Source organism: Quercus robur, chromosome 10 (genome assembly GCF_932294415.1).
Source record: "Quercus robur chromosome 10, dhQueRobu3.1, whole genome shotgun sequence".
NCBI classification, from domain to species: domain Eukaryota; kingdom Viridiplantae; phylum Streptophyta; class Magnoliopsida; order Fagales; family Fagaceae; genus Quercus; species Quercus robur.
The window spans coordinates 30,674,526-30,702,256 of NC_065543.1; the positions used below are offsets into that span (position 1 = coordinate 30,674,526).

At 31.9% G+C, this 27,731-nt stretch overlaps 1 protein-coding gene across 1 annotated transcript; it reads right to left on the bottom strand.

The window, feature by feature from the left end:
• Positions 1 to 19,001: 19,001 nt before the first annotated feature.
• LOC126702903 (MYB-like transcription factor 4) lies at positions 19,002 to 20,448 on the bottom strand. The gene is made up of 3 exons (XM_050401759.1): positions 20,261 to 20,448; positions 19,858 to 19,987; positions 19,002 to 19,736 (listed from the first exon to the last, which is right to left on the bottom strand). Exons 1-3 carry the CDS (start codon positions 20,388 to 20,390, stop codon positions 19,400 to 19,402), a joined length of 597 nt encoding a protein of 198 aa, XP_050257716.1. The 5' UTR covers positions 20,391 to 20,448; the 3' UTR covers positions 19,002 to 19,399.
• Positions 20,449 to 27,731: the final 7,283 nt, after the last annotated feature.

Below are 27,731 nucleotides of genomic sequence, written 5' to 3' on the forward strand. Positions count from 1 at the left end.
GCAATGAGACTGATGTAGTAATATAACAGACTCTGGGGTTTGACTTTTAGTTAGCCGTAAACAACATCATATGTTGTGGGGTTGGTATGACTTTGCCTAGCATGCACCCTCATTGCTTACAGGTTCAGTCACAAGTACAGTGGCTTCCTTCCAAATTTACTTCAAATTCCAGTAGAATTACACTTCTCAGGAACATTATTTAAATGACTAGATTTTGATGCCTCACAATTCACGGTATAAAATGAATATTTAAAATGATTAATTTCCAAGAAAGTATTCGTAAAGAATCATTTAGGTTTTAAATTTTTGTTTAAATGGTCCCATAAAATATGAAAAGCACAGTTTTTTTTTTATTAGAAAAATTCATTATTAGTTTAATTAAGTCTTATTAATATATAATTTTGAAATGATTAATGAAATATGATATTTCAAATTTATGACACAATAGTTTTTTTTTTTCATGCACAAAATTTGAATCCAAACTGGCTTAAAAATTCAAATTATTATTTGGGTGTATCATATATATGCGTATGATTATCTGAATCAACTAATGATGAGTTTAGGGAGATTTTTATAACATGTTTGAAGTAAACTTTTGCTATTTCGTTGGAGTAGAATCTTCTTAAAACTCATAAAGCACATCATGTTTGGTTAAAATTAATACCAAACTATGTACTCGTAATTGACTTTCAATCTCACAAGATCCTCAAAAATTCAATTACAGCTTCAGCATACTTATATTGATAAATTTAAGTATTCTTTTACATCTTTTAAAAAATGCTAAAATGATTATCAATTTAGCTACAAATGACTTACAAACTAACATAATAATAAATGTAATTGATTGTTTGATACCACGTCAATAGCATAATAAATAAATTTCTAAATTACCTTTTTGTTTAAAAAATTGACTTGTGATGTTTATGTAGTAAAATTTGTATTAGGTGTAGCATGTAACATCATTCTCTTTTTTTTTCTTGCAAAATCATAATTTATTGATATATAATTTTATTTTATGTGGATAGTTTTTGTATACATATTCAATGCATACTTCTCTTGCAATGGGCATAAACGAGAGACACATCTATGGAAGTTCAATAAATCTAGTGATACTCTCTTAAAAAAAAATTTAAATCTAGCGATACAAAAAATTTTATGACTTCTTTATTGTTGTTGATATGACTTGTTGTAATTAATACGTAATAAAAAACGGTTTTAATGATTGATATGAAAGTAATGATGCTCTAGGGTAGGGTTAAAATTCTTTAAAGTTCTTAGAATAACTCCACCATAAAGCTCTTAAGATATTATTTATCTATTTTGAAATAAGTGTAATGGATATTACCTATTATGAATAATTTAAATAGATATGAAAATGATAATAATAAATTTTTAAATGTTAATGATGTAAAAAAAAAAAAAGTAATGCATTTATTTTCAAATATATAAATAGGACGTTAGAAATCTTATATGTATTTTTATTAGAAATACTAAAAGATACCGACGAATCCAACTACAAGGCTCTAAGTTCAGAAGTTGCAATCAAAACCATATTGTGGTAGAAAAATGCCGCCCAAAAATATATGGCCCTAAGATGATACATGGAAGATTTGCAAATAAGATATGATAGAATGTGGTAGCCCATTCACATGCTTGATGGTTGACTGTTAGATTCATGGGCAGTTCCACCAAAGCCATTAGGGTTATCCATGGAAGCACACGTGTAACGAGAGTGACGAAGAATTCCACCTTTGTTTAGAATTTCGTCATTTTTGCCTTGAATCTCCACTTCCCCATGCCATGGATATGGTTGATGGTTCCCACATAAAAATTTAAGATGGGAAAAGGATAGAACCTTACAAAAGCCAAAAAAACCAAAAAACAAAAATCGAAAAACCAAGGATAAAAGCATATATAAATAAGATCGATTCATGATGGGGTTTTGCAATTTGTTTGTCCTATTTATAACTAACTTTTCATCCGACCACATGGCGTCCTGTCAATGACTCAAACAATATAGTTCCATTAGATTGTATACCTCGTTCGTTTGTTCGTTGTCGACTAAAACTTGTCTCAATCCTTTTTTTTTTTTTTTTTTTTTTTCAGTTAAAGAAAAGTTCCAAACGTAAAAAGCTCCATAGATCACTGAACTTTCACCTAAGAAAAAAAAAAGAAAAATAATTAATCATCAGTGCATCACAGAGGTAAATCCAACCTTGGTTTTCGTAACTCTAATTACTTGATTACCAATAATCACCCGTGTAGAGTGGGGTAAAAAATTATAGAAAGACTGGCGGAAGAGATTACTTTATCATTTAAAAAAAAAAAAAAAAATTATACAAGATAGAGATTACTTTATCATTGAAAGTACCTTAAAAAGTAAAAGGTAAATAAAATATTCTGTTAGTGCAAAACATAGGCACTAGATTAGTCAGATTCAGCCCTTTTTAGGCACATTCGATAAATTCGGAAGGTACCAAAAACTTTGATTCCCGGGCTTATATATGACATAGAGTAATTATAAAAAATATAATAACAAAAAATATATATATATATATATATATAATTAGCTTAACTTTGACCTGATCGACGTAAAGCTAATTGAATTAAAATAATTTTTTTTTTTTGGAAGTATTAGCTTTACTTTGACCAGCCAGCAGAAAAAAAAAAAAATAAATAACCCACGACTTTGACTATATAAAAAAAAAATAGCTTTACTTTATTTAATATTCAATTAATTCTAATACTATTTGGTAAGGTTATATTATGGTTTATGTTCACGTGTGAAGTAAGTTAAATAAGCCCAGGCAATAATGAAATAAATCAATTGTGCAAATACTAACAAAATCCAACAAGCAGGAATAAACTAAATTTACATGAAAAACTCTAGAAAGAGAAAAATCACACAATAAATCCAACTGAAGGTCGCTCTTACCTCAAATTTTAACCAATTGTAATATTTCTATATCTATAACAGTATTAATTAGGTCCAAAATATTAGCCAATAGATTTAAGAAAAAAAAAAAAAAAAAAAAAACTCATGTTCATAATGAATATATATTATAATATATTAGTTTATACCCAAAGCTCATGTTCACAATGAATTGAAAATATATAAGAAAAACCTTAGGATTTAATACAATCTCACCACAAATAGACCGGAACCCAATGAAAATCAATAAAATATCAAGATCTTCAATCTTAACACTCCCAACTCTTTGTGACTCAAAATCCCCTCCTAAAGAAGATTCTGAATGTATTTCTCTAATTCGCATCAGGAAATATCATCCTGTTCTCCTATTTTACCACCCAAAAAACTACTTTATCAATTATACAATACTAATTAACAATGCATTCAGTATCTCAACTTTTATTTTATAATACAATACTTTAAAATATATTTCATTATCTCTTTCATTTCTCTCTCTAATTTCTGTCTCCCTTCCTCTCTCTCAACCAATGATCAAGTACCACAGAGAAATCCCAATACACCCATCTACACAGCAACCACCTTCTCAACCACACCACCTCCACACAGCAACCCAGTCACCACCACAAGCCCAGCAAATATCTAGCCACAAACCAACCACAAACCCATTAAAAAATAACCAAACAAACCCGGCACCACCAAGCCACCACCATGCCCACTGCCTTCTACCCACCATCGCCATTGCCACCACCATGAACCCATATCAGAAAACCAGATTCACGGCAACCCTCACCTCCACCATCATCAATCACCCACTACCCAGCCCTTCACCACCCACAACAACCCCTACCTCCACGGCTCCACCATCATCAATCACCACACCATCACACACCACCACCAAACCCACGACCCACTTGATCAAAACCCACGAAACATGTTGATCTCCACTACCGATCAAAACCCACAAACCACACTGATCTCCATCGCTGATCAAAACCCATGAACCACACCGATCAAAACCCATGAATCTCCCACGCCAATCTCCACTGCTCGATGATCTCGACCCACTTGATCAACCACCACACCCCACTCCGCCAAGACCACGCTGCCGAACCACCATCTCGACCCACAATGCGATGAGAGAGAGAGAGAGATGAGAGACCGTGTGAAGCTTTAGCGATGGAGAGAGAGAGATGAGAGACGTGTCGTGTGAATGAGAGAGCAATCCTGAGATATTTAGAATAAGATATTATATTTTGTTTTAGAATTGTGCTACAGTGCAATTCTACCTTTAGAATTGCACTGTAGCACAATTCCAAATATTTTTGCAATAGTCCCTTTTTACAATTCCTAATGCAGTGGTTATTTGGTGCATTAATGCTAATATTCTCTTAAATATGACATTTGCAATACCAAATGCGAATGCTCTTATGTGTCTTGAATAGAAGAAAAAATATCCTTTTTTTTTCCATAACGTTGCAGTTTTTTTTCCTAAATCCATTTTTTTTCCCCTAACGTTGCAGTTTTTTCCTGATTTTTTTTTCTTCTCTTTTTTCCCCTTTCTGAGGGCTTGCTTCATATTTTTTTTTTTTTTTCCTTTTTCCTTGTGCTTTCCTTACATAACAAGGCTTTGCTGCCTCACAATCTCCTCTTTCTAATAAATAAGTCTAGGGGCCCGAAAACTTCATTTAAATTTTCACACCCCCACCCTGCTACTTTCTGTGTTTGTGGTAGACCCAAAAGAAGCAACTGCAATTCTATGTAAGAAATAATGTGAAAATTTCTACTTAATTTTCGGTGTTTCTAATTATTGATGGCCATTTTTGTGAAAGCAAAGTCCAAATTCAATGCGGATATAAAATCTCTATTTGTGGCATTTTAATTTCATACATATATGGTCCAAACCCATGTATTTTATTTGAGAAATTGAAGAAGTGTAGTTTAGAAGGTAAAGAGTGAGCCTATTTGGGATTATTCATTAACCAAAACTTGAACCATACAAAGTAAACTGAAAAACACTTGAAAAAGCTGAAAGTCCATGAGCAAGCTCATGTATTGGTCACAAACACAAAAATAAACACTGATTTGGCCTGTTGTATTTGTCACAAAATCCAAAATTGCATGAAACTTGAAAGAAGCACCACTAAAATGAGTGGGCTGGCTGCTTTTAAGCAATTTGACTGGTTCTCACAAATTTAGGTTGTTTCTTGGGGGGAGGGTGATGTTTCCCTTCAGCAAGACTTAGAAACGTGAGAATGGTCAAATATATTCCCGAATTTATAATTAAAGTAGCTAATCTTATTATCCAACTAAGAACAAAACTCAAGGTTGCCATTTTTTTCTGAAACCCAACAGTAACAAAAAAACATTGGTTCTTACGAGAAGATGGAAAATAAGTACCTCCTAATATGATTTAAATCCCAAAACATAGAACTAGAAGGGGGGAAGGGGGGGGGGGGGGGGGGGAGACTGTTAACTCTAAAAAAACACTCTCGAGTCTTGAATCAAATTCAACAACCATATTCACCATTTTGATTTGGGGTAAATATAGTAGCTCGAGCAGTGTCTACTCTCTCTTCTTCATCACTAGGGGTGGCCCAACAAATTTAGAGGCCTAAGGCAATATATTTAAATGAGGCATTTTTATTATTACTGAAATAATATTTAAATAATATTTAATATCATAATTTTTTATAACAAAATCTATTCCTTTTATTTTGTAATATGCTTCTTTTTTTTTTTTTTTTTTTTTTTTTTTTTTAAATGCTAAAGATATAACAAATTTTACTAAAAAAAACTTTCAAATGATGTAGAAATAAATGCAATTAGTGACATTTCAAGAAGATAATAAACAAGTATTTGAATGAATGATATTAGGGATATTATAAATTTTACAACATGAGTCTTACAAAGATGTATCATTAATCACAAAAATAGTTCAAAAATGCATTTAATAGGTTATTGACAACCACATATCATATTAATTGTCACATCAATTTGTAAATTTTTCAAGTAAAATTAATAATATTTCTAACATTTCCTATCTGAATTATTTCTTGCGATTAGTGACACTCACACATATATTTGCAAGGGAAAATGTTAGAGATACAAATTCGTTTACAAAAACTTTTACAAATTGATGATGTGGAGAATGATTATAGATAAATAAAAAAGTGATGTTATCGGTGAGTCCAAATGAGAACTAGTAAGAAGTTGGCTACAACAATAGTTTGTAAAAATGTTGTAAAATAGTTTGTAAAACTATAGCATTACTCTATTTGTAAGACCCAATTTATTTAAAGTTGTATTATCTCTAGTATTACTCAATACTTTGGGACTTCTTGAAAGTAGAGGAAAATTATAAAACTAATTTTTTTCCTATATCTCCATTTTTTAAAAATAAAATTTATCAATTTTTGCCCAAAATTTGGGGCCTTGGTCTAATAGGGGGCCTAGGCAGTGGCCTAGGCCTAAGACCGGCCCTGTTCATCACCTCCCTTAATGTTCCTACTTTGTTATGTAGCATTAAGGGCAATTATTTGTATCATTATTCAATACTTAATGGATATTCCATTTTTGTTTATTATGAGACTAAACCCTTGCATGATCTTTCTTTTGCTATGCATAACTAGTCTCTATTTAATACTAAAGAGAATTGTGAGCTTGGTTCCCTTTTATTTTTAACCCCGGTCTATAGGTCTAGTTTATTGGCCTTTTTGAAAATGGACCTAAATAGTAAGATAATTTATATATGATATGCAAACTATATTATGTTAGAGCATTCACAATAGGAATTGTAAATGTCATCTGTTAGCAATATTTAGCATCAACCCTTAAAAGTATTTAACAGTTGGCCTACTAAACTTGTAAAATTGCAAAAAAAATTTACAATACTGCTATAGTACCGTGTGGCATGGTGACACTAGCGTCGTGTGCCTCACGGTGGTGTGTGAATTTCGGGTGGGTTTTGGGTTTGATTTCCGGTGCCTCGCAGTGGTAATGGGTTTGATTTCTAGTGGGTTTTGAATTTTTCTTTAATTTTTTATGAGTTTCTGTCCATGGTGGTGGTGGTGGATGTGTTGTTGCCGTGGTGGATTTTTCTTTGATTTTTTTTTTTGGGTGTTGTTGTGGTGGTTTATTTGATTTTTTTTGTGTTGTTGCTATGGTAGTGGTGGATTTTTGATTGATTTTTTTTTGTGTTGTATTTCTGTGGTGGTGGACTATTTGCGTTGCCGTGGATGTTAATTTTTTGTGTTGCTGTGGTGGTAGTGGATTATTTGATTTCTTTGACGGTTTGTGTTTTTGTGGGTTTGTTGTGGCAGAGGTGGTGGTGATGGGTTTTTTTAGCGCTAGTAGTGGTGGGTTTCTTGTGACAGAGGTGGTGGTGATGGGTGGTTGAAAGGGAGATAATGAGTAAAAGATAAACAGATTGATGGTGGAGAATGAAGTAAGAAATATTAGATTATATTATTTTATTAGGTAATATATATTATTTTAATAAGTTAAATAGGAAAATAAAAATTGAGATATTGAATATATTGTAAAATGGTATAATATAATTGATAAAGTAGTTTTTGATATGATAAAATAAAATAAGATAGTATTTTTTATTATAAATGTTTTTAAATATCTTCTTAATAAAAAAATACTAGTAACGATGGGTTCAAATAAAAATGAATAAAAATCAAATCATTTTAACCTCCGAATCCAACCAATGATCTCTTGCTCCATTTTTCAAAGATGCTTTGATGCGAGCTAGCCTAGGTGTAAGTGTAAAAGTCGTGCGGTAGTACTGGTAGGGGAAAAGGCGTTAGAAATAAAATCAAATAAAATAGGGAGTTGAGAAAGAGTTGACGGTTAGATTACTAGGGAGGATGCTGCTCTTTATGTCATTCTCTACCATAAGTCCAATACTGTCAACCTCAAAATTTATTAAAATGTCATTTGATACTCCGTCACCTTTCTTTTCGATAATGTGCCCTACGGTTCCCTTCTTGAAGTCAAGCAGTGTAGCCCCACGGGACACGTGTCATAGGCCCGTTAGCTTCAGAATGCTTAATTTACCATTTTTCTACTGATCACTGAACAATGAACAGTTGAACACTGATATAGCCCCCTAGGTCGGTGGGTGGTGAAAAAGACAGAAAAGCTCCTTTGGTCAATGCTGATTGGAAACGTAAAAGTGTAAGGTGCATTAGCACTTTCTACTCTGTTTCTTCTTTCTTCTTTTCTTCTTTCTATTTTTTTTTAGTAAATTAAGGTGCGTATGTAAATTGCTTCAAAAAGTTTTGTATTTTGCCTTTTGGCTTAATTTTTTTTATATTGTAAATAGTCTAATTTTTAGTTTTTAAAATAAACTAATTTTAAATTTTTTGTAACACATTTAATATAAAATTTACCTTAAAAATATATCTTTTGATAAATATTGTGCAAATAAGTTAACAAAAAAAGAAGAAGCAATTCCTAAATTAACACAGGTCCATATTAGATATTGCACCATGCAATTGTGAGAGAAAAAAATTATAAAAGTTAAAAAAAAAAAGGTTATAAAAGTAAAATGGTAAAAAAGTTAAAAGTTTTGATTCAATAGTTAAGGTTAAAATAATTTTTCACTTAAAGTAGACTATGGTTCCGTTTGCATACAATTTATTTTGCTAAAAATTGAAAACTGAAAATACTGTAACAAAATAATTTTTAAATATGTGAATAGTGCCGTGAGACCCATTTTTAATGAAAAATCCCTTGAAAAGTGGAGTTTATGGGTCCCGTGAACAATGCACGGGTGTACTATTCATGGGAGAAAAGTCAATAACTGCGGCTGAAAAAAAAAAGAAAAAAAGAAAAAAAGAAAAAAGGAAGAAGGGAAAATGCGCAAGTGCTAATCGTAGACGCCAATAGTGCCGTGAGACCCATTTTTAATGAAAAAGTTGCTGAAAAGTGGAGTTTATAGGTCCCGTGAACAGTGCACGGGTGTACTGTTTATGGGAGAAAAGTCAACAACTGCGGTTGAAAAAAAAAAAGAAAAGAAGAAGAAGAGAAAACGCGCAAGTGCTAATCGCAAACGCCAATAAGTCGGATCCAAACAGGCAATATGTCTACACCACCAACATCAGCACTCGTGAACAGTGCACGAGTGTACTGTTCATGGGAGAAAAGTCAATAATTGCGGTTGAAAAAAAAAAAAAAAAAAAAGAAAAAAAGAAGAGAAAACGCACACGTGCTAATCGCAAATGCCAATAAGTCGAATCCAAACGGACAATATGTCTACAATTGTAATGTACTTATAATGATCATATCATGAAATTTATTTCGTATGACTTATTGTACCTACATTAATTGAACCACATACTTCAAACATGAGATATAAGATCCAACTTTGATTATTAAAACAAAGGAACAAAATGTAACAATTGAGAAAACTTGTGAAACTAAATTGCTATTGATCAAACTACAATGAGTAATTTGTTTTTTTTTTTGTTTTTTTTGTTTTTTGTTGTTGTTGTTGTTTTTTTTTGAGATAAAAGATAGATATTGTATTGAGTAAAAAAGAGCCAATGCCAAAACATATACAAGTGAGTAAAGTATGTGAACTAAATTGTTGATTAAGCCAAACCATAAGGAGGTAAAATTAAATTTACCCTAGAGTTTAACTTAATTATTCAATTATTTTAATGTACTTATAGTGCACCATATGACATAAGGATAAAATATAGAAAACATGATAAGAAAAAGTAGAGAATGTAAACTTGGTGCAACATGTATGACTCAATTTATTTTATATAAAGTATATGAGATAATTTGGACATATAATATTAACTTTATTGTGAATGCTTTGGTGACAATAATTAAATAATAGATTATTATATAATTGAATATCAAAGGCTTTGTGTGTGTGTGTTTATATATGTTAAAGTTATACTTATGTAAATTTTGGTTACTTTAGCCAATAGTGACTTGTTAAGGGCATGAATTGAAATTGATTTAAAAGATTCATTATTTTAATTCAAACTTTTCAAAATTTAGGATTTATTATGAAAGGAGTTAAAATAATATTGATATGATTTTTTTGTTAACGATAACAAAATGATTTATTATTATTTAATTTCACAATTCTCAAAAGTGTACCAGAGTTTTAATAATTTCAAATCAAATCAATTTTTGTGATTGGATAGGTTTTTGTCACAAATTACTTGAATATTTGGTACTTTTAGTTAATAGTGAGTCATTAAGGGCGTAATTGAAACAAACTAAACAAAGTCATGGCTTTAATTAGCACTTTTTAAATTTTCAGGTTTAATTTGATAATATCCCAAATTATAAGGAAAATGATCTAATTTGATATTCTCTCTTAGTTTCTAATTCTTTTTGTGCTTTGGTTGACAGAACTTTTGCTCCAAGACCACGGGGACGGGTCAAATTGATTCGAAGGATCCTAAGTAAAGTAAAGTGTGCCTTTCTCTACTTGAGATTCTACGTTTTTCTTCTATGTCCTATACCCTCGAGTTTTAGCTTTAATTCTTCTTTTGTTTGGTTCATTCGTTTTAGTTTACAGATCATAGTTTGTGTAATATTTGTAGAAGTGTAGGAAGTAGGGTGCCTATCACTGTGAACGGATCATGAAGTGTGCACGCAATTTTAGTTCCTACGCACACATCTAGTTGCCTAGAAACACATCTGGCTGCCTAGAAATCCAAAGACCATAGTTTTTTTTTTTGTGTGTGTGTGTGTGTGTGTGTGAGAGACTTTTATTATATATGTTAATGTGTGGTGTTGATCCTAGGCATGCCTCTTTCTCCTTCCTTAAAATACCATGTGCTTTGTTTTCTTTGACATATGGCGTATGTTGTTAAATTACAAAACCTTATAATTAGGTCATCCTCCCATAAACTCTTGATTTTTTGAGTCTTTGTGTGTTATATGTTTGATTTCCTTGATTCTAAATCTACTTCTTTAGAGGATCTTAATTAGTGGAATCCTTGTTAGTAAATAACTAGGAAATATGAGTGGACGTTGATCAGGTAGGCTTAGGTGTCGTCTAACACCTTCCCATGCTCATTTCCTAACTTTGAATCTAATTAGTGGTTAGATTTTGACCTATGTATAGGGGTCAAAAGAGCAGATCTTGGACTTAAACTAGGTGGCTACTCCATTTCCTATACTCACCATGCGTGTTGAGTATTCTTGAATTTGATTGTATGACGGATCCACACAAGACAATATCCATGAAAGCCACATAGATTCATTTTCTTTGAGGGGCTCCCAATCGTCTTGGAAGGTGTACGTTTGGGATGAGCTGAAATTATCAGCTTATTTGCAATTTTAGCTCATTTTTGCTACATTCATGGGTCCTACTATACTTTTTGATACTATTCATAGGTCCTATTGTACTATTTAGCTTATTTTTCAATTTTTTTTTTCCTACACTTTCAGTAAAAAGTTTTCAACTTCAGCTAAATAAGTTATTCCCAAACAGACTCTTAGAATACTAACACTTTAGGAACATCCCAAAACCTTGATTTTGGGATATAAATACACACATTAATATGCCTCAATTTAAAGGAACTTCTAGAAAGAGATGCATTATTGCTGCTACATTTGCCAAAACACCATTTTTATTTAATTCTCTTTGCATGAACACATGAAGCATGATTTTAGTCTTTCAAAAACTCTCTTAAAGTATATTTTCTATCAAATCTATATTAAATCTTGCCACCCAACTTTTTCGAAAATCATTTTTCATTTGAGTTCTGATTGTTAGATTCCAAAGAGAATATCTCAAAATATCATTTGATTTCGATCTAACTATAGTGTTGTAGGCATTTAAGAGCTTGTATCTTGAAGAGAGAGAGAGTGTGTCCAGTTGTTTAAGCAAGCTTCCTTACATAAAAACATGCTTAGATGATGATTCTTATTGTGAAGTATTAGTGTTTCTTGGTATTTAGGAAATGTAGTGATAATTTACTGAAGGTGAAGGGATCTGTTTATGGTAAAGACACTTTTGTGGAAAATGGAGGTATATCAACTAAGAGGTTCTAGCTAGTGGAAACTTCTACTTTGTTCTTTTTTTTTTTCTTTGTTTTTATAGAGCCTTTGGGAGTCAGTTGGTGAGGGATAGCATAGATAGGAAGGAGGATACTCATTAGGAAAAGTCATTTGAGCATTCTTCCCAATTCTTAGCCAAGAATGGAAACTTTTTCCCCCTCAAGCCATCTGGTCCCTTTTCTCAATTAGTGCAAGTCATTCAAATGATTGGACAATGAATGGCTTGTCACAAATTAAGAATTTAATGCTAGGTTAGGCTTTAAGTTAAGAGTAATTAAGGAGAGAGTCTCATTGGCACACTCTAACTTATCATTGGCATGATATTATCCGTTTTTAGTTGCCACTCATAGTTTTAAAAGGCTTCATACTAATTAGTCAAGACTTATTATCCCTTATCTCATCACACTTAAGAGATCTTTTGGCCCTTGGGGACTCTATATGTTCTTGGACCCTATAGTCAAGTGGTGTCTCTATATGTTATATTAACTACTCAATTGGAGGCTCTCTAAGGTGTGTTATCTCTCCAACAAGAATGTTTGTAAATTGTTTCAATTCAAATTGTGACTTGGAAAGCTAATTGGGTTTCATAGTTAAAGAAGGAAAAATTAATTTGAATATTTTTGGGTTTTTTTGGTATAGAAGAAAATGTGGAGTGGAAGAAAAACCTATTCATTATCAAAGAAGTATTGTATTCCTTTTCCACCAAGGAATAAGAATTGAAGTATTATAAATAGATGATGCTGCAAAGAATTTGATAGCTTCAGCCCAAGGATCAGGTTCAGTTTTGTTGACAACGCTTTTTTGTAAAGCACACAAATCAATGAAATTTTTTGAGGATTTGTTTAATGTTGCTAAGTGAGAAAAAGAGAAAAGGCTAGTGAGTGCCACCATGAGAAAAGGAAGAAGAAACTACTGTGAGTGTAGTGAGTGCGTGTGAGCAAAAACCATGAGACATACACAAGAGAAGATGAATTTGGGTATGAATCTAAAGTTAGACATAAACTTGAGAAGATATTATATTTGATTTTATAATTGTGAGTTTATTCAAAGTTTGCCCATAGTTTTTCTCTTCAAAGAAAAATGGTTTTTTGAGTAAAATTTTTAAGTTTTTGAATGTGATTGTTATTTTGGTTGAGTAATTGCGGTGATAATATTTGTTGGTGACCAATTAAAATTTTTTAATTAATTGATTTTCATAATTCACACAAGTCTAAATTGGGACCCAATATAAGTTAGTAATCAATAAGAGAAGGAAGAAGAAAAGTATCTTAAAATTGTTTGTGTTTTCATACCTTTTAGGCTTTATGGTGGATGCTTTTTGTATTGCTACTAGAGATTGATTATGAGATATGGAGATTTGATTTCACCTAATATCCTCCCTTAGCTCTAGAGATCACCCTTCATTTGTTAAGGGATATATTAAAGGCAAAGTATTTGAAGATGACAAAGAGATACGCAAAATCTTTTCCCTTATTCGAAGTTTGACTTTGGTGACTTATGGTGAGCATTATAACGCTTCGGCCGAGTTACCATGCCAACCATCTCAACTAGTCGCTAACCCGTGCGATGCACGGGATAATTAAACAAAATTTATACACATTCACTTTTATTGGTACGATAATTTGAAAATAATTCTAACTAATACCCAAATGTAAGAAACACATTGACTTACTATTTAAAGTAACCTTCTGAAGAATTTACATATACTGTGCAACTGAGCTTTAAAACATGGAAATTCAAAACATGGAAAGAAAATAAAAATTACAACAATTAATTCCATTATCTTTCATGCTATACTTTGTAATTGTACGAAATTAAGTCAACTCAATTTAAGTAGTTGTAATAAAATTGGCTTCTACTATTCTCTATTCTATAGAGATATGAACATATTGGATTTTTCAAACAATTACCGGTATTGCAATAAAATGATTTATTATTGAAAATAAGAAACAAAGAAAATCTGTCTATAGCTTAAGAAACACAATATACTAAAATTAAAGAGATAAAATTTTCGGAGGACAAAATATTATAGATAATTTTAGAAACAGATTATACACTTAAAAGGGTTAGTAATTTATAGCACTTACCCCCACTATTAGTATACAGACACCAAGTGCGGTCGTCATAACCCTTTGAAAGAACCTTCCCCAATTGAACCTTATAAAAAAAAAAAAAAAAAAAAAAACACCTAATTAACAAAATTGATCCAAAAGGGTCTAAAAAACACATAAAATCAATTCAAAAAACAAAAATATGAGACAAAGTAATTACTTTCTGCTGCCAATGAAATCGTCTTTTGTATTGATATTCCAAACTACAACACTTATCTCTCTAAGGCCTTCAATTAACGAAAACACAAAATTCTCTTGGAATACCGGAGTATTATGACCATCTATACACACACACACACACACAAAACAAAATCAGCATAACTCACTATAACTCTATAGAAGCCTCAAAAATATAAAGAGAAATTAAAGGGGTTGAATTTGATATTTACGTTTGGAAAGAGAGAGTTTGCAGAAACTGTGGCTTTATATTTCTTAACTTGAGAGAGGGGTAAGGTTGCTAGGGTTTCGAGGTGTTATAATGTTTTTATTTTTATTTTTTATTTTTTAAATATTGTGCTGATGTGGAAAATTGTGGTGCCAGCAGAGGTTTCGGTTTTATATATATATATAGATTAGGGCCGAGCTAATTAATCTTACACGTAATAGTTCTTCTCCATCAATATTATGCTCTTATTATTAAATTTTATGCATTTTTATTTCTATCACACTTTTTATTTTATTAATTGGAAAAAAGTGACTTTAATTCACATTTCAGTTTTATAAACATAAGTGTAAGTGTTTCACACTATAAACAAGAGCTTTTACCTTTAAATTTTTTGTGAGTGGCCCTTACAAACACTTTTTTTTAGTAACCCTTGCAATTGCAACAACATCCATTAAGGTTGGATTCAAGTTATATATATATATATATATATATATATGTATGTATGTATATGTATATGTATAACGCTTGAACCCAACCTTTTCTTTAGATCAAAATACGATTTTGTTGATCAATTTCTATAAGTGAAAGAGTCCTGAATCAGGATAACAGGTAGGTTGCTAATGCATTATAGGACAACATGTTAACCATGATTAATTGAAAACCATCCTTGGAGACAGTAACACATTTCGGGAAAATTGTTAATAGGTTTCCTCCAAAACATTTTCATTATTCTAACAGATTGCTTCTCCAATATAAATTTTTTTATCCAATTTCCATGCAATTTAAAATCATTAAAATCATCAAATGTCACTACATCCCCAAAGTATTGATAAGCCATTCTTAATCGTGCATCCGCCCAAAAAAAATTAACCATATGGCCAACATCATCACATTGAATTGAATAAAAGAAATTGGAGTTTTCAGCATGTTGTTTTTGGCAATAATTAAGGACAGCTGAGGCACCTCCAACATCTAGATTTTTCCCCCCTAACATCTCTCAAGTAATTCCAGCAATCTCTACTTGAAAATGTTTGGTCACCTACATTGAATATTATGGCAACTTTTCATATTGGAAGACCTACTTCACCAAATTTTTCAACAAGACTTTTGGCAACAGTAGACATTTTTTGTGTGGCATCGGAGGTATGACACATTTTTTGGACTTATTATACCATGATTGTGGTTGTTGTCAAATCCCTTCACAACCCATTTCAGCAACTTCTTATTCTTCATAACCCTAAGCATTGCTTTGCATCCAGTTTTAAGACTTGAACAACTACTATGGGCCATTTGTTCATCATCTCTGCTGTCTCCATTATCAAGTGTCTTTTTTCTTTTGCGTTGTCCTTCACTACAACATACATAAATACGACTTGTTATATTATCACTTCTAGGAGGTCTTTTACTGGTACGAACACGGATTCCAAAACCTTATTTTTTTTGCAAATTCTTTGTAAAAAGTTTCAACACCATCAAGGGAGTCAAATTGCATTCCAACATATGGCTTGGATTTCAACTCACAATCACCAAAATCTTCAAGTGGTAACTCTTACTCTAATAGCCTTGGATTGTTTGGGGCATCATATAACTCTTCACACTCCATTTGCTATTTAGTAACTATAACAACCAATATAAACAAAGAATACAAATATAAAATATGTAAATATAACAACCAATATATTTGCATAAATAAAAATTTGAATAATTCCATATCTAAAGAAATAGTCACTTTAAGCCAAATACTATTCGATTTAGTAGCCAATACCTGTAGCTACAACTAATAGACTGAATCTACAAAACATATATTCCTTAACTACACGTGAGACAATAAAATTTGGAACAACTAATAGGCCCAATAGAAAAATAGAGGTTATATCTACACATGCAACAGCTGTTTTGATACATGAGAGTTCAAATAGTGTATAAAACACCCTTGAATGTTTAGACCCCAATAACAAAAATACCAATTCAAGCTTTATGACAAACAATAAGTGTGCAGAAAATGAACACAAGCTATAAACAGAATTGGTAAACAAACTAAGCCAATTAAAATCATATCCACAGCAGAAAATAAAGGCAAAGTTAAGGGGAAGAGAGATGCAAACATAAGAACAACACAACGTTGTGTTATCGAAGAGGAAACCGAAACCCTCAGTGTAAAACCTCTTCGCTGCCCTCCAAGCGGTAAGTAATCCACTAGAAAATGTAGTTGGGATACATGAACAACAATAGACTCTCCAAGCCTAATCTACCCAGTGTACCTAAGCCCTCCAAGCTTCTTGTTCCAACGAGGTTGCGCCGAACTTATTTCTTTTCTAGCTTCCCGGATTTCACTACTTGACCATAGCATCAACCAATGTCAAATTGGTTCCTTCCTAATTGCTTCCCAAAACACCAAACAACATTCTCACAGTAATGGATATGGTGAGAAAATGTTTTGGTAAAAAGCCTCTCAAGGATTTAACAATGGAGAGGAAGAGAGTAGAGGAATTTGAAGAGTCTCTTATGTGAAGATTGTGGATGAATTAATCTTGTTTTACTCTAGGGTTTCTCTCTCAAAATTCTCTCTGGAAGCTCTCAATCTTTCGTGGGTATAAGGGGTATTTATACTAGGGTGAGAATGGAATGTGAAGAGTCAGGTTTTTCAAAACAGGACTGGCTCGCGGCTTGACCTCGTGGCTTGACTGAGTTGCGAGTTCCAGCCGCGAGATAACTAAATGGCCAATTGTCCTATTTTGTCTTGTAGTGCTCCAGTTAGCATGACGCTTCAACTTCTGGCATGCTTGGCACATGTGCGGCTTTTGGCGGCTTGCAGCTGCGAGTCACCCGCGAGATCCAGTCTCGAGTCTCTGTTTTTCTTGCACACTCTTGAGCATTTCTTCACACTATCTCACTTACTACCCTTACAAGAATCCCACCTAAATACAGGGTTACTAATTGCTGAAATACAAGCAAATTTGACACGGAATAAAGCCAACAAGATGGTTGAATAAATTCAACCTTACAATACATTATATTTACTATTGCATATAAAAAGAACTAACAGACCTAATATTTACCATTTAATTAATAAACTCATCTTTTATGCATTATTTTAAATGACAAAAATTTAAATTTAAACAGTTAACTGATGACTTAACTATTAATCTTTGATTACCTCGAAATTTTGCAAGCATGTAAAATATATGAATATAATGTAATCCAACGATGAATTTTTCAAAATTCGCATGCAATTAAAAAATATTGAGTGATGCAACATTACTTAAAGTTATACCAGGTGTAACTTAAACCTAACCCTTATATAAATATATATATATATATATATTTATTTATTTAACTCCCAATATAGAAAATTCAAACAAAGCATCTTGAACAAACAATGGGAATTTACTATAATCTACACCATGTTCCAAATAGTCACCTTGAACATTAGGTGGGGTTAGCCTCTTGTTGAAATGCTGTAAAATTCTCGACAGTTACTGGTCCAAGGGTTAGTTATGAGCTCGCAGCATGTGCAAGTGCAACTAACTCTTTTCAAATGAATAACTGAAAGTACCACTTTTAGCTCTTTCCATAGAGGGCATGAATTTCCTTTGAATGTTTGGTCGTCACCTCAGCTTTCGTCTAGTCAAAAAAAGCGTTAATAACCTTATCTTTTAATTTTGTGATTCCAATTAACAACTAGCGAATGTCGAGGAGACTGGATTTTGTGAATCGCAAAATTTTTCCCTTAAAGTAGGAAAAGATAAAAAAAATAAATTAATAAAAAATACTTCATACCTAATCTCTAGTCAGTTTAGAATTTTGAAAAATATATAAATTTCGATGCTAAATTTTCCTCGGACATCCTTGCAGCTTTTATAAGAAAGAAAGAAAGAACCAAAAAAATATATTTAACTTACCTAAAAATAAGAAAAAGAAAAATAAGTTAAATTACATACTCAGCCCTGGCCTGGACTTACCAGGAAAAAAAACGATTCAAAATAAAAGAAGAAAATTGCATCGTTGAGGGTAAATTTGAGAATCCACGCAGCTATGAGAAATCTCAGAAAATCAGGAATTTTAGCATAATATGACTCTTAGGCTATATTCTCATTTCTCTTGTTAGTGTACTAGTATAGTGATTAGGAAGGCACCATATATTTCCTCCGAAAGGAAGGCACCATATATGGTGTAAACTAATTGTATAAACAGTTTTTTTTTTTTTTTTTTTTTTTTTTTTTTTTTTTTTTTTTTTTTAAATTAGGGGAATCAGGGTTCAAATCCCCTTTCCTATTGTATTGTCAAACTGTCAAAAAAGAAAAAGAAGAAGAACAGGGACCGAATAAAGTAGCCATCATTATAGTGAAAGAAAGAATGGATGCAGAACCAAAATTAATACTTCTGCCATTGCATAGCTGAGAACTGAGAGATTAAGCAACTGGCTAGGGTTTACTCAGTGCTTCTTATTTTAAAGAGTAGAAACCAGTTCAGTTGTAACTTTACAAATTGTAGCCCTATAAAATCAAGTTTGCAGCCATGTATTGAACCTTCCTTCTACAATCATAAAAGTTCAACAGACTTTGTATAAATACTTGATAAATTAAAATATGCAAATTTACAGCCTCGATACACAAACTTCCCTTACAATTAGGTTTACAGCAACATAATACTTCAGTCAAATACATGTATTACACTTCCAAAGCATATAAAAAAGTAGGTATGGCATAGAGATACAAATAAAAATACCCTCTCACCATATGTTTTTAATTTCAAATGATATTTGTCATTGCTAACCTTGTTTTAACTCCATTCCTCATGATAAAAATATATGAGATGAGCTTTGATGTTATTTCTATTCTCCTGTTTTGCACCACGAGATTATACTACTACTTACACTCTGATGCAATTAGCTATCTTCATAGAAGAGGCCATGGAGACCAGGAACTTTAGTTAAGGTATTGGCTGCTGCCTCTCTTCCACAAGAGTACTCGTGGGAGTGCTAAGAGTGAGGTCAAGATTCAAGTCTGGGACACAGCTGGTCTTGTTGCTTTCAACACCACTCTCAAAACCCAGGATTTGACTGTCATCGCGATGGACATTCACTGGCTTAGGTGCCTGATTCTTGGAAAAAAATGAGATTCCAGTAAAAGATGCAGTGCCTCCCAGCTTATGAGGTTTATTGGGATCAATTCCCATCTGTGTTAGCTTCTTTCTTATATGAGAATTCCAGTGGTTCTTTACTTCATTGTCAGTCCGTCCAGGTAATCTTCCAGCTATCAGTGACCACCTATATCAACCATAAATATTATTTTTAGCATAAAATGCTAATTAATATCACTGCAAAGCCACTTGTTCATGGCAGTGAATCATTTCTCAACCAGGATTGCAATGAAAAGATGATATTGCACCTGTTCCCAAGGAGAGCATGAAGCCTGATGATTAAATCCTCTTCATCTTCTTCAAAGTTGCCACGCTTGAGGTCTGGCCTTAAATAATTTATCCATCTCAGTCGGCAACTTTTGCCACAGCGTCGCAACCCTAATCAACAACAAATATGAGAACATGCTGTCACCAGCTCCCTTTTCTTTTTTCTCTTTTATCTTAAAATTTTATTGGTTCCCTATGATCATCAATTAATGGTCCAATTAAATTGGCGATTATTATGTAAAAATCAATAATAATAATAATTAGAAGAAGAAGGAGAAGGAGAAGAAGGACGTGTAAAGAGCAGGCATGCAAGTTTATTATGGCATGGACGGCATAGCTCGAAAATTAACTAAAACCCAAAAGGGAAAGGGGGCAGGAAAATACCAGCAGCCTTAGGAAGTGAACGCCAGCAACCTTCACCATGTTTTTGGATGTAAGCAATTAGTTTCTGGTCTTCTTCTTGGGACCAGGCTCCTTTGTTAGTCTCTTCCTTCTTACAGCAAGGCTTTCTCATTGAATGATATTACAGAAAATGAGAGAGAGAGAGAGAGAACCCTACAACAAAAAGCTTAATAGAGTCAGAATGAAATAGTGGGGCTTTTGAGGTTAGATGTGTACAAAATTTACAGTTGACTTGGACTGGTGGTTTTTTCACATGTTCTGTGGTTGTAAATGACAAAGTGGGGAGGTGTGGCTTGTGAGTGTGAGTGTGAGTGTGTGTGTGTGTTGGTTGCTGGTACCAACTCCTATCTTCAAACCCTGGTACATTTCCAATTGTACTCAGGTCAAGTATTGTGAGAAAATCAGAAAATAACCAAAAATTCATTGAATAAGAATTGAGTTTCATTGAATAAAACTTCTTTTTTTTTTTTTTGCTAAACATTGAATAAAACTTATATTTCTCATTCCTAATGTTCACTTTATGCTCTACTAATTACAATATATCTATTTTTTTTTTCCTTCTAGATGTCTTTGATTACTTTATTAGGGGAAAAAAATGTTAAAGCTAGTGTATATTTGTTTGAGCCACTGGCCAAAGAGCCTTAGGAGTGTAGTGGAGTGAATGGAGGGGAACATATATAACAACCGGAATAGTAACGATTGATAGTCGTTCTCTCCCTTCGATGTGTTCACACTACTGAACCACCTATTTTTTCTATATTGATTTTCTCTTCTCTTTTTAAATCTTGCATAAATTGATATTCCATACAAAAAAAGGGTGTGTTAAACTGTGATTCGTAGAAAATACATTGAAGCACTTAAAATGGGACAGAGGTTTTTTAATCATTTTTGTTTTAGAAATCAAGTATTATGAACCAGATAGATACTAATGACTTGTCATCAATTTTAATTAAAAACTCCTTAAAGACAATGAAAAACATTATTTCAAAGCATTAGTATTGGCCTCTACATGAATAAAAATAATTTGTCTCACTTTTCGTATTTCACTTTATGCCCATCAATCATGGTATGCTATGTAACTAATTTTTTTTCCTTCAATTTTCAATATTTTATAAGAAAAGTCAAATATATACATTGTGATTAATAGAGCATAAAATGAGGGCCAAAAAGATAGGAAAAAAATATTTGTATACATGCTAGTATTCATGCCATGTTATTTTTTTTTTTTTCATTTTAAACTTCGGTTATTTTTATAAAGAAAGTCAAATAAATATATGAAAATTGTGATTAGTGGAGCAAAAAAGTGGAATACAAATATATATATATATATATATATATATAAAGGTAGCACACAATTAAGAAAACATTTTGGCATATTCTAAGGGGAATAACCATTTCATCAGAATAATTGAAACTAATGATTAGAGTTCGTGTTTTTACTTCATTTTGTACTTATAGGTGACCCTTCAGCATGTGCAGGATTCGATCCGTTCTGTTCATGCTAACATATATAGTTTAAGAATATATATCAGACTCGAAAAAAGTCAAGTGGCCTTCCCGATCGAGAAAGCATAAATTGTGTTTATTTTACTACAATCTTTCGTTAGAGAGGGAATTTATTAAGAAATAACCGTCACGTGTCAATACAAGAATCATTTTCTTGTTCTACCAACTCCGTAGTTTCAATTTTGAGCCTATAATATGGGAGAATTACACATGTATTTAGTCATGGCACCTGCTTGAATATTAGCACCCTCTATAGGATTCAAACAGCACTACTAAAATTTGTCCGAGCCATATATGATCTTAGTGATCACTTGTTAGGATTAGTGTCCTTAAATCATATTGTATGATACTATGTATGATATTATGTATGACTTAATGTTGTAATTTATAAAGTTGTTTTATTATTATCTAAAATAATGGTAACATGAATATTCAGACATTATTATATAGTCCATGAGATGCATAGTATGTGATTTATGTGATTTAGTCATAGATGATATAAGTCACAAGTTCTTTGTAAACTCAGAATTTTAGTTCATAGTTGGTGAAGAAATTGAGCATTTTATCTACGAAAACTATAACATATCAACTAAGATGATTTATCTTGATCGTGGAAGTGGAGACTTCTAATTGATATGTTGATATATTTTAAGAGTTATGATATATTGAACTGGATTGTTGTGAGATTTATTATTCTCCTAACGACTATCAAATGAATAATAAATCTCATGAATTCTATTTACATAAACTCTTAATCTTGAGAGAATAATGGACCTGATCAAGAAGCGTAAGTTGCTTTGATATATCAAGAGTGAGATCTAAAGTCATGATCAAAACCTCAGTATGTTAGGCAGTCACATTTAATATTGATAGAACATATATTCTCAAGATGGAATTCATAATCTCTTAATAGAGATATAAAATATTCCCTTAAGATAAATTTAATGGGTTCAGTTATTCAGAGTGTTAGGCTTAACCACTTTAGTAAAGAGTTACTAAAATATATATTTATGAAATTAGATTTCATAAATATATAATGAATAACTTAAAGGATTAAATCGGGTACCCAATGATTAAGATATAGTAATCTTCAAAATGGCAGCCTATATTTATGATTTTGTATTACTACGAATATTTTATGAAAGGGTTGCATGTACAATAAAGTCTTGGGATATAATTTATTAATAAAGCCTAGAGTGCAATTATATTTATATAGTGATATTAAATATAATTAATGGTAACTTTGGACTTGTCAAGAGTTGACAGAAAAGCCCAAGACCCATTGGAGCTAGTGTCTTATTTGTTTCATTTTAGTCCTACTTCAAGCCACATACTAAAACCCAATTGGAAAGGCCCAAAGGCTAGCCCAATTAGATAATCAGTTATAAAGAGAGAAATATATAGAATTTTGTATGAGAATGAAATAGTTTTGTATGTGAGTGTTGGACACTCTCTAATTCTCTCTTGAACACATTCATAGAAATTGATTGAGAGACCATACTTCTTGGGCACAAATGAAATTGAAGTGAAGATTAAAAGTGTTCTCAAGAACTTCTGATCTTTTAGTTTAAATTTCACCGCATCAATGTATACTCTCTTGTTCTTATATTCTGAAACTTACATAGTACATGTTATCAATTACGAATGAAGTAGATCCGTTAATTTTCTGCTGCATATGTTTTGTATGCGATACAAACTTATATTTTTCCATCATCACTCTCACCACAAATGTGAAGCCAGAAAAAAGGGTTACTGGAAAGCTACTCGATGAATACCATCATGAATAGTTTGAGCCTCATAAGGTACCTCACTAGGAAAGCCTGAGTCACATGCACATCGTCTTCCATAACATAATTCCGTTCAGCAAATTTTTATTTTCTGTACTTGTTTTCTATCTCACATGCATGTTTGTGTTAGGCTTCACTTCAAGCTTTCTGCGGTACTCTCTAGATTCCACGTTATCAACTTTCGTGGCTGTAGACAATCGGGTCATTACGCTCCTATCTTTTGGTTTATTAAAAAGGAAACATCTCTCTCTCTCTCTCTCTCTCTCTCTCTCTCAATATGCCTCATATTGGCCTATCCACACATGAACATATGATTTCAATGTTATTTTTATGTTCATTTTTTGTAACTACCCTTATGACCCTTCTAGCTATATTAGTAGTCTTAAATACACAATTTTTGTGGAAAAAAAATGTAAATCTCAAATTAGAATAAGTGAAAAATCATAACACTAAACCAAAAAAAAAAAAAGCCTCACGTGTTTCTTAAACATCTTCTATACAAATTTTTTTTTGTCTAAATTAAACACCTTCTATATAAATTTCTGTCTCTAAATTTAACTCATGTGTTTCTTACTTTTTATCAAACAAAAAAAATGTACATTTGCAATTAGCTTCTATATCATGAGGCAATGGATAATTTTGCCTTAGTAAACAACATGTACATGCATCTTCAAGAGCAACATACTTATTCAATACTCACTGCACACTCGCTAAATTAAAATATCATTCCATGCCTCAAATCCTTTTAGCCGAACTTAAGTTTGTGTACAGTGTAGCAGTACCACCTCCATCTCCCTTGAATCTCCCTCACCAATCACCACCATAATTCTAGGGGAAAAGAACCACAATCAGATATAGAATTTCTTGAAGGGAAAATAAATCAAATATAACATTAGGATAATGAATTATTATAATGAATAAATTCATGATAAATTCTTTTGTAGACACCCCCATAAGTAATTCGATCCCTACAAAACATGTATAGCCTTAGAAGTCTTCACCAAAAAAAAAAAAAAAAAAAAAAAAAAAAAAAAAAAAAAAAAAAAAGAAAAGAAGAAGAAGAAGAAGAAATGTATAGCCATAGGTGAAGGATCCTTACACTGCAAATTAATACGACTGTAGTGAATTAGTAATTTCATAATAATTTTTTAATTTTTTCTTATTAAAAAAAAAACTCGTTGCCAAGTGAAAATTCAACCAAATTTGGCCATTCAAGTCAAAAAACTAATTGGGCATATAAAAAATATAAATAAAAATTATATAAAATCATGATACAAATTTTTAATAAAAATTGTAATATTTACGAAAGCGTTTTTCAAAATAGATTTGTCAGGTATATAGATTAAGATGGTTTTGACAGCTTATTGAGTTTGGTTTCAAAAAGAAGAATTTTTAACCAAAGATTTCAACATCTAAAATTACATCCAATTGACACTGGTGCTAAACTACTAATAACACAGTACAACTTTCTATGTTTGATTAACACTTGAAGGAAAAAAAAAAAAAAAAAAAAAAAAAAGCTAAAGAATTCATCAAAAAAATTGGGCATTACTCACATAGGTTTCAACCTCCATTCTTGAACAACTTTTTATTGCTACACTTGTTAAGGGATTCCACTACATACAACTGCTCAATTTGATGGTTTTTGTTTTGCTTTGGTTCGAGTAGTACAATCACCAAAATGTGAAAATAGTTCCGAAAACAGGCTTTTGCTTAAGAGACTCATGGTGGTTGGAAACATTTAGATATGGTGTGATAACCGATAAGCATAACCAGTTAAGAGTAGTAGGAGGTTATGTTAGAGGGAAGTTTTTGTTTTGGAGTGGGAGACTAAATTAAACGTGTTTTTTTTTTTTTTTTTTTTTTTTTTGTTTTGGATAGAACATGGGATATATATAGATTTTTAATATATATATATTTCAAATTAGGAACGTGGGTAGATAACCTTTTTTTTAATTTTTTTTTATTTATAGGGTAGATAACTTTTTTGATAGAACGTGGTTTTTTTTTTTTTTTTTTTTGTCGTGTATGTGTGGATAAACTTGAGGATGTTTAAAAAAAAAAAAAATTGATTTGAAGATAAACGTGAGGATGATTTTTTTTAAAGAAAAAAAAAAACAACAAACATATAGTTGCTTTAAAAAAGTGGGTTAGTAGGAGAGTGGTCCTATTTTGTAGGAAATGTTTTAGGTGATAGTTAGAGATATATTTTTATATTGTTATCCTCAAGTTTTTCCCCTACTTAAACATAGGTTGTAGGAATATTTTGGAACAAAACAAATCCGGTCCAAACAGGGAAAGCCCCTTAAATAGTAGTGTGTATATAAATATATATATATATATATATATAATTTTTTTTATTTGACCCTACGGTTTGATCGATGACCCCACTAGTTGAACCAGTGACCCAACTCATAGAATGGATCAATGTCCGTTCCTCATTTAATAAGTATGCTTGAATGTCTCCATTGGAATCATAAGAAAATGTCAATCAATTAATTGAGCTACTCTTAGTAGAAATTTATGATATTTAAACATTGCGCATGACTAGCTAGCTTGGTCGGCCTGACCCAAATGCTCTTTGTGGTGGATTGAAGTCTTTCTTTGGGCCTGCTAGTTAGGCTCGTCCATAATTTTTAATTTCATATGAAATTTTGATTATATTGGGCATTCTCAAATTTTTATGGCATTGGTTGAAATTTAAACTACTCAATATCATTTTTATTATCACTCGTTGCAAGGCAACACATTCTTTAACATATCATCTTGAGTGGGTTATAAGAAACTAAGGTCCTTCCTTGGAACCTCTAATATTTTTTGTGATACCCACATTGTCCTTTCCATCTAAGTAGGATACAAGTTTATGCTAAAAATATTGATGAATGGATGAGAACTTGAGATTATAACAATTGAAAGGAAATTTCAGGTCATTGGAAGTACTATACCTCCAAAAAAATCATGTAAGTATTGTGTAATTATATAGGAAACTAATAAAGACATTTTGGAAGATACCTCGTACCTCTTCACCTATTCATCATCAAAGCTATGTCATTCTTACCTCTATATATTTTTTAGAACATGTTATAACATACTATAATTATAAGGAGCTAGTAAGTTACCAGTGCGATACACGAATAATATTGTAATATTTTATATAAGATGATTTTGGAGAATGTTGTACACATATTATAGCATAATTATTATAAAACTTTGTAAGTAATGAGTTCATTGTAAGAAGCAACCAAAAAAAAATACCCGTAAGGGTTTTGGCTTCTTAATGGTGATGATAGGCCAACTTGATGATGGTGGCGGCCTCTCAGATTCTTTTCTTTCCTTCTCTTACAAATGTTTTATCAATTTCAGGACTTTTATTTTGGTAATAGTGAAATAGTGCATTTTATTAAACAATCCACAACATTTTCTTGTCTCTTTATCTCTTCCCAAGGCCTAATTTGGTTATTAGTCCTTAATTTTTTTTCTTTATTTTTTAATACTAAATGTGGGTATGCTGTTGGGGTCATATTTTATGTAATTGGCTAATTTTTTGATAAAATACACTTTATTTTTAATTGGGTAGATCTAAGATGGGTTTAATACACTAAGAAATATGTTGTTCAAGCATATCAAGCGTTCGTATTAAAAGACATGAAGATTGGTCCAAGAAACAAGTGAAGAAAAGTTGTTCATTAAGTCTCGACAGATAGCTCGACAGATGCCTGCTATCAAGACTTAATGTGAAGCTCGATAGATGGCTCGACAGCCGCTTAATCTATCAATAATTATGATTTTTAGTTTTCCAAATCTAAAATTCGGCCCAAATTTATGTATTTGTTTAGGGTTTCTTTTTTCACAACCCTAGACATATAAAACTTATTTTAAGAGTCCTCTCATACAGATACAGAGACCTAGAGATTTATTTTCTCTGTAAGAAGCTACTGTGTTTGTATGCCATAGGGTTTTGTAACTAAGTGCTTCCTGATCTTCATTGTTGATGAAGTGAAAAAATTTTCCACCAACAACATCATTGAAGTTGCTGGAGTTAGTCTGCAAAGGGTTAGTCATAGATTGGAGATTTGTGCAACAAGGGAAAGAAGGCTACTACAAGATCAAGTCCAATTGGGTATTGAAGTGAAGGTTCAACTGTAGATTGGTATTTTGGG

Bases quoted from the DNA above. Each gene is read 5' to 3' on its own strand.
- LOC126702903 (XM_050401759.1), bottom strand. From the start codon at position 20,390: ATGAGAAAGCCTTGCTGTAAGAAGGAAGAGACTAACAAAGGAGCCTGG. The intron at 19,988-20,260 runs GTATTTTCCTGC...GTTGTTGATTAG, and splicing joins TTCACTTCCTAAGGCTGCTG to GGTTGCGACGCTGTGGCAAA. The intron at 19,737-19,857 runs GTGCAATATCAT...TGGTTGATATAG, and splicing joins CATGCTCTCCTTGGGAACAG to GTGGTCACTGATAGCTGGAA.